The sequence below is a fragment of the Tympanuchus pallidicinctus genome, unplaced genomic scaffold, assembly GCF_026119805.1.
Source record: "Tympanuchus pallidicinctus isolate F22 unplaced genomic scaffold, pur_lepc_1.0 scaffold16, whole genome shotgun sequence".
Lineage (NCBI taxonomy): Eukaryota > Metazoa > Chordata > Aves > Galliformes > Phasianidae > Tympanuchus > Tympanuchus pallidicinctus.
In genome coordinates, this window is record NW_026294679.1 from 33365543 (window position 1) to 33378781 (window position 13239).

The 13239-nt window shown below is 41.4% G+C and overlaps 1 protein-coding gene across 5 annotated transcripts in view; it reads left to right on the forward strand.

The window, feature by feature from the left end:
* Positions 1–13239, forward strand: part of PCDH15 (protocadherin related 15) — a 669788-nt gene that overhangs the window by 590993 nt on the left and 65556 nt on the right. For all 5 annotated transcript variants that reach the window (XM_052677550.1, XM_052677554.1, XM_052677555.1 and 2 more), the window contains 2 exons: positions 6656–6765; positions 7202–7342. In XM_052677550.1, the coding sequence (XP_052533510.1) occupies positions 6656–6765; positions 7202–7342 (251 nt within the window). The remainder of the gene's footprint in view (positions 1–6655; positions 6766–7201; positions 7343–13239) is intronic.

A 13239-nucleotide genomic window follows, 5' to 3' on the forward strand; every position in this document is an offset into this window, starting at 1 on the left:
AATGAAATGTTAACCAATAGCAGCGTCATTGGTTCCTAATTAGTGCCTGTGGACACATTAAACAGGTGCTCAACCACTTCTTAGCAGAAAAAGGAGACTGCTGGAAACTTACATTTTCTGTTAGTGCTGTGTTATCAGTCCACATCCTGTTTCAAGTTATGCATCCTCTTGTATGTTAATATGAAGTTTGATTCCAGTGTACAAAGAAATCTGGGAAGCTGGGGCTTTGAGGGTATTACAGGAGGCAGATGTAGTGTGGCATTGTGCTTCTGTGCTGGGCACAACACACTACCATGAAAATGTGTTCTGTGCAAAGGAACCTGACACGTGACCTCTTGTTTCGTGACACGTGGACCTTCTCTTGTTCAACAAAAGATACGCTGTGTGGCACAGAGCGGCATCTCTGCTATGAATGTCTGGGGCTTAGTTAGAAGCATCTTTGCTGTTCTTGTTGTGACTATTCTGAGAGTTTGGCTCCTTTTCAAATGAATGAAAGAAACATGAATATGAAGAAAAAATAACTATTCCTGGGGGAGGAAAAAAGTTCATCTGTACATCTCTCAAAGAAATCTCCTGACAAGTTCTTTTTGGAAATCAGGACAGCAGCAGAGAATGTCCTTTCCTCAAACCAGGACAGAGAAGAGCAGTTCAACCCAAGGACACTGGAGATCTGAGGGGGAAGGGAGCATTTTGGGGTGGTGAGCAGCAGTGAGGTTTCCAAGCTTTTCTTGTTTGTCATTGGCACATCCCTTCAAGAAGCAAAGCACTTTCAGAGGCCATAACTTGTTTCACACAAGCAGAATGGCTTTACTAAGGAACTAAGGTGCTTCCTAAATAAAACAGCAGGTCAGTGTGTCGGGATATATGTTTCTGACTTAAATGTGGTTATTTTTTCATCAGGGTGCTCATGAGTTCTATTTCTTCAAGCCTCTGTTTACTGAAGTTTTTCCTCACTGAGTTCCCTTCCATGTTAAGCAGTGCTCATAGGATGGGTCATTTCCCCCCTCTTGTAGGGATGTTGGTTTTGCCCCTCCAGAGTGTATTTTAAGACACTTGTAGATTTAAAGCTTCTATGGGGGTAAACCTTTTCTCAGGCCGACCAAGTCTTTGTACTGCTCATCCCACGTTTCCTATTGTGGAATATGCATTTCATAAAGGAAAGACATAAAAAGGAGGGAAGTACCACTGGCAACATTTTTGATGTAGCATCTTTGAGTTGAAGGGAGCCTCAGTGTTTTCCCCAAGTTGGCGTTAGAGGAATGAGCTCCAACATGCAGTTTTAATTGGCCTCAGGTGTCAGTGAAGGCTTAGCTTCAGGAAAATGTATGTGATTTTGCCCTGGGATCAGTATTGTATGGGGGTGTTCTCATGGCAATTATTTGTTACCAAGTACAAAAGCACACTTCAGCATGTGGGTATGAGATATAAGAAAATTAAATGGTTTCTGCAGCAGATATTAAGGGTTTTCATTGAAAAAATTAGGGAATTAGATGCTTACTGTGTAGTAGAAGAATCATTGTTTTTCCTCTTTTGCTAAGTTATACTACATCACAGTTATTAAAATCTCATGCTACTTTTTACCAAATAAGAAGGAAACACTAATTTTAATTAACGTTACCCCTTGAGCAGTGCCTCTAGCTGTGTGCTGCCATACAATTGACAAGCATACAGAGTGGTAAGGCTGGTTTTTAGAGAGCATATAGCTGGAAAGATTATCACTTTGGAAAGGGATAGTTGAAAACGAATGGAAAAGCTTATCTGTGTCCTGGGCTCACAAGAAAAAAAAAAAACCTCCAAAAGAGCAATCTCCAGAGAGAGATCCCTCCTCAGTGGCAGTCAGCCCTTATATGGGGTCCAGGAGAGGTGCAGCCAGGCTCCAGCCCTTCTGGTCACACAGCTGAATTGCCTTCACCTGTGCTCCATGACTGATTCAGTACTTGCCTCAGATGGTCAATCAGAAGTTCAGGCCATGATTCAGCAGTTCCCATTCAGCTGCCCTGATTACACCAGAAGTAGCATGGGGCCTGGGTGCATGTAGGGAGTCTGCCTTGCTATGCTTGGTGTGAGAGTCAGGGCTGAGGACTGCTTTTGGCACCATGGCTGAAGTGTAGAAGCAGATCACTCCAGGAATGGTGAAGTGGAAGAGATGTACTGACACAAATGTAGCACTAAACCCAACCAACTGTCAGCCAGGTAAGAGCACAAAAACACTGCGTTATCTATAGTCTTAGATTTGATCCCACTGATACCCATCTCTCAGGCAGATTTGGGTATGTGAGAGAGATCTGCGTTCTGCTTGTCAGGGATTTTTTCTTTTTTCACTTCTACAGTAATATTTGACAGAAATATTTATGTCTTCATGTCATCAGCTGGAATTTACGAAAATCACTGGGATCACACAAATGCGTGATGCCTACTGACAAGAGAGCTCCTGGGAATAAAATTTGATGCTCGGTTTAAAAGATAATAGGTTATGACAGGAGCTCACTTCAGCAATGCCCAAACTCCCTTGTCATCTGTTTCGGATGTAAATGCCGTGAAAAGGTCAGAATGTCTTGAACCCATTTGAGGATTGAGGCAGAAAGTGAGGATGTTAAGTACAGTGAGGAACGCATCATCCTTCTCAGCGCACTTTGAACACGTGCTGCTTAGTAGGTGTATCTAATTAACAACAAAAGACTTTTTGCAGAGAAGACTCACAGTCTCTGTCAAACCCTTCAGATTGTTAGAGCTGCACAGACTGGACGATGAGAATGCCATTGCAGCTTGGAAATGTGGCTAGGTCCTTCACTTTTTGGGAGCAGCCAAGGTAGCCTAAATGTTGGTGAGAAAACAAAAGGAGGTGCCGTTACTTCTTGCTTGCTTGTTTCTACAATTATCAGCAGTGCTACACCAATTAAACTTTTTTTTTTTATTTAACATTTCTTTAAAACTCAGCTGCACAGTGAGGCGTATTTCAAGCATTTCTGTTGTAGATTTGTTCTCAGCTGTCTCAGTTTCCATTTAACCTCCTCACTTTTAGCTCACTTCATTTTAGAACATTTATTGCTCTGTCTACACTTCACCTTTCTCTAGAAAAATACATTTTTTTAATAACTTACATAATTTCTCTTCAATGCAAAACATCAGACAGACAAAAAGCCAAATGAAATTGCTTCCCATGAGGATTAAGATGAAAGTCTGTGCAGGAATGGGTGCAATGTTCGGAAACATTTCGGCCAGAAAGCTTCAGGTGAAATGCCATTGAGTGTTAAAAGTAGCTAAGGCCAAAACATTTCCAGAAACTGTAATATAAGAGAAGATAGGGACATTATTTGACAAGGAGAGGTCAATATGAGATTTTAATCAAGTTGAGCTAAGAATTTTAATAGTGTAATCATAAAAATAAAGTTAAAAATGTCTTCTGAGCTATGCTAGTGGACCTCCATGAACTAAAATAAAATCCACAGAACAGTCAACTGATGTGTCCAATGCAGCGTGTGTGCGCATCATGCTATTAAACTTCAGTACTAAACCAATTTTCCAATTTATTATTGGGTTTGCTGGTTTTAAATTTAATTTTGATTAAATCTCATGTTCATGCTTTTGGAGATAGAAAAATTTCATGGTGCATTTAAAGCACATTGGATAGCAGACAAATTGAAAAATGAACAAGAGTCTGACTTGTTCAGCAAAGGGAAGATGAGGAAAAGGATAGATTTCACTTTGTGGTTTAAAAAATATACCTTACCAGTGTATTTAGTATGTATCCTGTCTTCATTTCCTCTTCTGATCCAAGATGACAATAATTGAGATGTAGCAAATTATAAGATGTTACCTTTTTATAAGTTGTGTACATTTTTTCTTACTTTTTCTATGTCTTTCTTTATAACCAATAGATTTATTTTAATCTTGTTTTTGTTATGTTACATGCCAGTTTTCCTTGTTTTATTTTGTTCTTGTTGGATTTTTTTGAAGGACAGTTTATGGCTCATGAATAGCAAATGATACAGTAGAGGCACTAAAGAGAGATTGTAAATACAGGCAATTCTTAAGTTTGTTCAGGATAACTAAATGCAAAGAGTGGGACAGAAGGCACATTATTAAGCATCAGTTTTTGAAGGTGTTTTATTCTTTCCAAATCCAACCTCAGTTTAACATGGCACAAACCTTGAGGCTGCTCTGTTGTGTGCTCTGCTACTTTCATGCCCTCTTTTCCTACTGTGCCTCATTGGGTATGGCTTGGGCAGTGGAGTGGCATCATGCTGAGACCAAGGACCCTATGGGGTTTCCACTGATCCTCAGTTGGAGTCATCCCATCCTGCATGCTAGCAAGATACTATTTATTATTCCTGTCAAAGCACTGAAGTGAATGTCATCCAACTTACATGTTGCTGTGATGGTTACCGAAGAAATACCAGATGATGAGCTTATCCCCTAAGAAAGCTTGTTAGAGCTTGTAGTACAGGATAAAGAACCATATATTGTCAGTTGAATACCTTTGTCTTTTACTGGTTCCCGTCAGTACAGTTCAGCAAGATGTTAAGAACCTGGTTGTAGGTTTTAATTCCGCTGATGCATTGCTCCCTTTGAACTCGATCACCTTAGTTAATCAGGGAAATGATATCAATACAATTACCATGGCAGTTTTCTGTCCACTCTGTCCATGGTCTCTCATAGTGAGCACAAAAACTGTTTCCTAATAAATATTGATTTGTCAATTCATTAAATTTAGCTGTGTCGGAGGGGAAGCTACAAGGCCATTTCTATTAAAAGAATAAACTGTGCTTCAGATGAATTGTGGGTTTTGTACACACATAGTCATAGGGTTTTTGTTCAAACTAAGTGCCTCAGAAGAAAAAGAAAAAATGATATAGCAACTGATATTAGGGGGATCTTTATTTTCCACTCTCGCCTGCATCATGGACCTCTTTTAAGAAAAAAAAAAAAAAGCTACAGCTTGAAATGGTTTCAGATTTGATGGCCTTTTTTCTCTAATATTAACTGACCTTTGCATTTGTAGAATGCATGTTAATATGCACTGTGAAACAGCAGTTCTGTAGCTTAATAAATCAGCACCAATAATGAATTGTACTGCTGACAGCACATTTGAGGTAGAAGAATGGAACTGGCTGAATGGATCTGGTGATCTGCTCTGTGTGTAAATGAGTAAAAGCAAGTATGCAAGAATCTTTTTCGCGAAAGAGTCAAAGGGCCAGTGTTATGGTACAGTGTGGCTCAGCCTGGAAGTATATTTTCCCCCCTTATTTGTGTATTGAAAGGCATCTCAGAAGAATTGGTGTCCCAACATGTTGAGGAAGATGCAGTGATTGAATTAAAGAGGACCTAGGCCCTCTGCACTGACAAAACAAATGAAGGATATGAAGTGATGGAAGATGTCACAAGGGAAGAAAGAGGGCATCATAGCCCCGTGGGTCATGGATACGGTTTGCCTTTGGCATACTCTTTATGGACAGTGTAATCTGAGGCAGGAGCGGTCAAGTGTAGAAACTGGACCTGTGGTGAGTTCATCCCAAAGGAAAAGTCTGTAGTGAAGGACAGACTGCTCTCTTGGTGTGTGAAGGTGAAGTGTAGGCTTGATTCAATAGGTCAGATTGCAAACTGGGATCCCAACTTACTACTCTTGGTATGGGAAAGGTATGGGGATGGTGTGTTCTAACATTATCTGGAGGAAGTTGAAAGAAGAATTGCTTAAAATATGCTCTGAAGTTAGTGGAGGTACAGATTCTGTCGAGAATTCTGCAGAATTCAAAACTGAAATACTTCTGCCGTGTGAGAATTCATTATCACAAATGAACTCCTCATTTATGTGAAAGTCATCATGGTTTCCTGGAGGAAACAGCATCTCAGAGTGTTACTCATCACATTTTCCAAGGAGGCAGAGCATTTGAACTACAGGAGAGGGAGAGAAGTAACTTAGGTTTGTTTCGGGAGGATGGTCGTTATTTTCATACAACATGAGTTCATCAGTCTGCATTGTCTGGAGGATATGGAGAAGATGAGATAAATGTTAGTTGCACAGTCTTTTTTCTTTTTTCACACCTCAATGCTCAGTGAATCAAATCCAATTTCCAAAACAATTAAAAGACCCATCTATATGCTCAGATTGCAGCATCTTGGCTTTTATGACAGGAAATGAGTGATTAGAGCAACTTTCAGCTCTTTCTGTTGAGTGGAAGCTCCTGTGAAAGTGGCTTTCATAGTGGCTTTCATAGTGCTCACTGTTCAAATTTTAAAGAGGGTTACTCATGTAGGAATTTTCCTGCACATGTTCCTGGTAGATTACATTTTTCTCAGTAAAGGTGCTTTTAATGAAAGAACTGTTGTGGTCTAAGGTTTTACTTGCAGTTTATCAGGGTGTGATGGTTCTTGTGTTTCTGTTATTTCTTACTCATTATCTCCTGGTTTTCATTTATCATATCAAAAGACTGTTATATCTTTATACTCTCACCTTTTGTCTGTTGGCCCACAATTGTTTTTTTTTTGCATTTGCCAAAGGCAGGGGTTAAATCTTTCTTAATGCAAGTCATCCTTCTTTGGCAGCAAAATGGATGGTTGAAATTGCCAACTGAAGGGCGAGTTTGTCAGTATTCTGCTGTTCAGGCAATATCGTTATCAGGGAGGATAACACAAATACTTCTGTTCGTTTCTGCAGACCTCCCCCAGTGAGTGAAAGTGCACCAAAAGGAACTGTGGTCACTACAGTGATGGCAGCTGCCTTGAACCAAACTATTGTATATTCAATTGTGTCAGGAAATGAAGAGGGTAAGTACTAGTAACTTGATCTGAGTGTGCTGAGCACAGTGAATGCATCAGAAGTTTTCAAGAAACAGTGACTAGCAGAGAAGTGAGCTAAAGTGAGGTCCCGCCTCATCAGTACAAGCAGGAGGGACTGTTCCTGCTGTTGTTGTCAAGCCTGTCCAGCCACAAACAAAAACAGGTGCAGGAGCAGACTTTGCTTCTTAAAAAGAGGTGAAGTTACTTTATATAGAGCTTGCACTTAGCCTTCTCTGTTGGAAAGTCTTGTATTTCTTTATTAACAATGTAAAGTCATCTCCATGTCCAACGTGTGTCTCCTCCACTGGGGGCAGTATGCTTCCTAGCTCTAGTATGCTGCCTGGAGTTGGTGTCAAAGCCATGATTTCACAAAATAGAAACATTTTGTCATTGACAAAACTTCTGTTCTTTTGCTGGCTTTCAGATATGTTTGCTATTAATAACAGAACAGGTGTGATCTCTGTTAAAAAGCCTCTGGATTATGAAAGAGTGACAAGTTATGAACTTCGAGTTCAGGCAGACTCATTACAAGTGGTACGATCCAACCTGCGTGTCCCATCCAAAAGTAAGTTTAAAGATCCTTGTTGTTGAGTATCTTTTTAATGTATTCTTAATTTTTGTAATACTGTTAACTGCAGTCTCGCTGCTGTTGTGTCCTCAGAAATTGAGCAGTGATGATCATTTGTGAAAGGCAGAGTGTGCATTTGTGGATCTCTGTTCGTGTTCTCTACAGGAAAACTGTTAGGTTTGATCCTCCCAAAGCACATCTGTGTTAGACAGAGATCTCACTGACCCAGATAGGCTCATATTTGTATACAAATAGTGAGCTGATGGCGCAGATCAAACATTTTCAGTGTAATTCAAGTTTTCCGTTATAGAACGCGACAGTTTTTCATAAATGCATTATGCAGCCCAACTGCAAACTGCTCCTCCCTGCTGGGCTGGGGACTTGTGTGTGTGGGGATATGTAAGTTCTGAACAAACTGAGTATGAGGCACAGGAGAGTAATGGAAGGCAGAAAATGCGAGGACTCTGCAGAGAGGAATATGGGATAGATAGGCAGCAAGGGTGACAGGAAGAACAAGATGTCCTAAGCATCTCTTGGGGGTGTTCGGAGAGCTTATTGCAACCCCATGTGAGAGCAAATTGGAAAAAGGATGGTCTGTGGCAGGAAGTTTCTTTGCAGAGCTTCAGGCACAAAGGAGTTCTGTTTACTGACTATTTTATTTTGATTGTCTCCAAGTGTGAGAGATTTTTTTTCTCCTTTTAATGATTTTCTTGTTTGAATGACTTCAAAAGGACTTCTGGACATTTTGTTGTGCTTCCTATAAGGAAAAGGCCTGAGCAGTCTGGCTTTGAACATGTCTCACTTAATATCCCATCCCATCTTTTACACCTTCCTGTTTAAGCCATGTTTGAGCTCTAATTACAAAAGCGTTAATAGCTTGTACCAAAGAAAAATGGTATGTTCACAGCACAAGCTTTTTTCATATGCAATATTTGTCTTTATTTTTTTGCTGGATTTTGTAATCTCTAGGTAAGGACCATCATGGTCTCGATGGTAGTAAGCCCAGGGCATGGGAATGTCAAATAGAGAAACTCCTCTAAGGTAGCAAGGGATTGAAAATAATTTAAAGGCTATGAGAATACCGTGTTCCCATTTCACTGGAAACTGACTGTAAGTCTATTTCAAGTCATTTGTGCTGCTATACCACCTCACTGCATTCCCCCTCATGTGAGCTGAGGACTCCCTAGGGGTCAGTAGCGTTGGGCTGTCACCTTTCTGCCTGCCCTGAGGAACAAGGAGCACTAGGTGAGTTATGCCTCAGGTATAAGGTGAGCACTCCCTTCCACTCTGCAACTGTGTCACCTCTTTGGTCAGTGCTTTGCCAGGAAGGGAGCCCAAGTGCCAGCCAATAGTGTCAAAAGTGACCACGCTGTCCCATGGCAGATGGTCTTTCCCACCCCATGAGTTGTGATCTGTGGAATTAATAGTTGCTGAATCGCAGAGGAAGGGCTGTACTTAGCTGATTTTGCTGTCCTATTCTGTAATTAGTGTTCTAATTGTTCTTCTAATGAATAGCCATAAATATTAGGAAACCCAGCTCCAATTTATTTCTGTGCTGATTTGCTGCACATTTATGAAAGTATAGTGTATAAATTAGAGATTATAATTCAGGGGATAAAATTTAAAATGGGGTACAATGCTTTTTCTTCCAGTAATATATTACTGGAAAATCTGCTTGCAATATAGAAATTGGTAGCTAACAATAATTTTCTTGCCATTTTTTTGCCATTTTTTTCATTTTTTTCATTTTTTTCATTTTTTTTTTTAAGTTACTGAGGTTAGTATGATGATGAGAGGGCTGGAGCACCTCTCCTGCGAAGAAAAGTTGAAGGAACTGGACTTACAAAAGGCTCAGGAGAGACCTCATTGTGGCCTTCCAGCACTTGAAGGGAGCGTATAAACAGGAGGGGGAACGGCTGTTTATGAGGGTGGACAGTGATAGGACAAGGGGGAATGGTTTTAAACTGAGACAAAGGAGGTTTAGGTTGGATATTAGGAGGAAGTTTTTCACCCAGAGGGTGGTGAGGCACTGGAACAGGTTGCCCAAGGAGGTTGTGGATGCCCCATCCCTGGAGGCATTCAAGGCCAGGCTGGATGTGGCTCTGGGCAGCCTGGTCTGGTGGCTGGTGACCCTGCACATAGCAGGAGTTGAAATTAGATGGTCTTTGCAGTCTGTTTCAACCCTGACTTTTCTGTGATGACAACAGACCCCAATATTAGAGAATGTGCTCTGAAACTGTGATAATGCAGTATGACCTGAGACATCATATGAAGCATTGCAGTTAAAATACCTCTGTCAGGCTTGTCACAGCTCCCTGTGCAACTAGCAGAAGACTGTTGTGAAAATGAAAGCATATTTTGATAGATATATCTTCTTCCATAACAGAGATTGTACACGTGCATTTGTGGCACAGTACATAGGGATTATTCCATGATCAGAAGTTGAACGACATTAACAGCAATGGAAGGTCCTATATGCTGTTACATCCACCACTGATGACATATCAAGAGGAGAGGGAGTCAGCACCAGCTGACCTCATCACTTTGTGCCTGGGGGAGGTCTGGGAATGCTGCATTTCTGTACAGTGCAGTACTGCATTGTCCCTTCTCCCATTCATGGTCTACATGGGATCAGTGCTCCCTTCTGTGCAGTAGCTCATGAAAAAGGGTGGCCAAGTTATTATATTCAGGAATACCTGGTAATGGCCAGTGCTTATATTTTTTTCAGTTGAAACAGACATGTACTTGCTGTACATATTGGGATATCAATGAGTAAGTAGTATATATTCAATTTTCAGTCTACAGTCTGCTGGATAGATAGCTGAAGAATTTGGCAGATGATGTATTTGTAAAACACTTTACAAGTATCTGGCTAACTAGATTACGTAGGCTTTTGTAATGGGGACTCCTCGACCTCTTGGTTTGATTCCCACATTTGTAGTAGTCTTTCCATTTTCTTTTTTGATGATATTTAATCATGCAAAATCATGCTCTCACATTTAGTGAAATTGAGCTTCTTAAGTGAGTAACTTTCTCTGAAACTTTGTAATGTGAAATTCCTGAGTGAAAGTGCTTTTACATTTCACTTGAATGGATGAAATGTCAGCTCTTCTGATGATAGTGAAGTTAAAAACTTAGAATTCTGGCTGGAGGAAACGGCATCTGCTGATGCTGAACCCTCGGTGACCTCAAGTATTAATGAACTTCATCATTTCAGTTTAATTTAGTAGCTGGGTTTTTTTTGTGTGTCTGCTCTTTGCTTCTTAGATTGTCTATAAACCATAGGCTCACAGCATACTGTGAGACAAATGAGGATCGTGGTCATTAGCTTTCAGCTAGAAGCTTTCAGTTTTCCTTCACTGGGTAGGATGAGAAATGGGAGAATATTTACATAAAGGGAACAGCACAGAGCTGCGTATGGCAGGATGTGTTCTGCACTGTGCAGGCACTGCTTTGTCATTAATCCCAGGGTGAGCAGCACCTCCATCCAAAGAAGAGATGTGAAGTAGTGAGCTGAAGGGAAGGTATCATAGAATCATAGAATGGCTTGGGTTGGAAGGGACCCAAAGGATCATCATTCCACCACCCCTCTCCCCGCCACAGGCAGGGCCTTCAAACTCTATTTTTTATATCAGTACAATTAACTATTCACTGAATAAAAGTACTTCTTGACCAAGGACAGACTAAACATTGTATCTTTTCTCATTTGAACAGTTGGCTTTTGGGGAGTTTTCATCAGCACTTCACTGTCCTGAAGTTTGATACCCAGAGGAAGAGTGCTCAGGACAACTGCTGGTGAGGAGGAAGGGACAGGAGGAGACAGGGGAAGGCAGAAGGATGAGAGAAGAGGAAGTGCTGCCCAAACACACTGAGAAAGAGCAGTGGAGACTTATAAAGATAGGAAAGAGGTTTTATCACCAAAGCAATCGTGGTCCCAGTTTTAAGAATCAAAGCAATCGTGAGCAGGGACATTCAGGTCCCTGAGCCAGGCACAAAATGTGAACCGTGATGGGAGGTAGCAGGTCTTCACACTTTGATATGGTAGAAGAGCCAACAGCAGAGCCAGAATGTGTTTGCTTTTGAATACCACGTGGACAAAATGGCCTTGCAAATCCCTGAGAACACAAAAGAAAGGCAGCAGCCTCACATTTTACGGTGTTCCCAGTTTCCAGCATCTGAGAAAAGCACTTCTCATTCCCCAAGTATGCATGTATGTCATTTGCTCTCTTACCTTGAGTTACCACTGCCATCTGAGCACAGCTTTACCTGTCCTCTGTGGCTCCTCAACCAGATACTTCAGGCTGTGCCAGTGTCTGTCTGCAGACGGACATGGATGTAAACAGACTGTTCAGCAATTAGGCCTCTGAGGGAAAGGTGGTACCAGCTGGCAGAGTGCTGTCTGAAATGCTTGTCTTCAGGAGAAGTCACTTGAGTTTCTGGCTCATTTGGTTGTTGAGGAAACCAGAAGGCAGTGTTGATGGCTTCAGGTTACTGTTCTGCACATTTTGCCTTTTCACATTCACATTGCCTCTCAAATAAGCCATATTCTCACAATGGGAGGGGAAAGGGAGATTTCTCATAACGTGGACTTGTACTTGGATTTGTGTGGCAGAGCTCTGCCCTGCATCCCTAATCTTGTCTCCTGCATCTTCACTTGGAAGCTTGTGGTGTCATTTGTAATCTCTCCTGCATCCCCTTTTTCATTTCTGCCTGTACTCTTGCTGATCTAATTGACCCCAGTTTGTAGTGAGAGGAAGAACAGCAGGTACGTGTTACAGGTTCCTAGAGATGCAAGAACCATGTGGTGATTTTACTGTTTTTTATTGAGAATAAAAACAAACAGCAAACAACAGAATCTGCTGTTTCTTCTGCAGTGGCACAGGCACTGTCTTGGTAAGCAAAATTCTTTCTCAGATATTGTGAGTGCCCTCTTTGTGTCTGCCTGCAGCCTGATGCAGGAGTAAGGGAGAGCTGTAGCTATCCCTCCTAACTCTTAAGGGCTGCATCAGAATTCAGAGCAGCACACACTCTTCTTAAAAATCAGCTTCGCTTCCAGAAAGTGAAGAGGTGAGATACCTCAAAAGTGTTGGACCAGCTGGAGGATAACACACTTCCATGTTGTTTTCATGTCAGTCAGCTTTGCTGAATACTACGTTATGTGTTGTGTAAGCCATGCTCATGCCCAAAGGTGGGAGCTGTGACAGATGGACAAATCACTTTCTGTGTCCCAAAGGGCTGCAAATCTGCCTCCTCTGCCATGCATTCTCTGGGATGGTTTCCCGGGATGTTTTTCTGTGTTAATACTTAGGGTGTATGAATAGCAACTGTATCAGCTTGCTGTACCAGGTGGTGGTAGACCAGTGTCATAACGTTGGTGAAAGCACAGTGTAAAACAAATCTGGTAGCACTCAAATCAGAGTTCAGCCAACTTCTGATGTCCCACTGTTCAAATAGTATTCTTTTAGTTCAGCTTAATTTCTGTGGTCTAGCCAGAAACTATGGGTTGACATGAAGCAGGCACTTAATTAAACCTCTGAAGTAAGCAGTGGTAGTAGAAATTTCTGCAACCATGTTTGGAAAGAACATCTGTAAGTGTTAGCACACAGTGGTTCTGACCATCTCCCTAGAGCTGTTGTTTTTGCCTCTGAAGTTGACTATTCTAGATACATGAGCTTTATCTCTTGAACAGGTTCATCAGGCTCTCTTCAGAGCAGCTTTTCTGGATGCTTTTACTCTCCTTCAGCTGAAAGAATCCAAAAGCCTTACCATCTGGCCTGGGGAAAGACTACTCGTTGGAGTAGTGCATGCAGTACGTTAGGTGCTTAGAAGCTGAGGATGTCTGAAAAGGAGCTGCAGATCTGTGCCCTTTGCACACTGCAGTTCTCCCAGTGCAG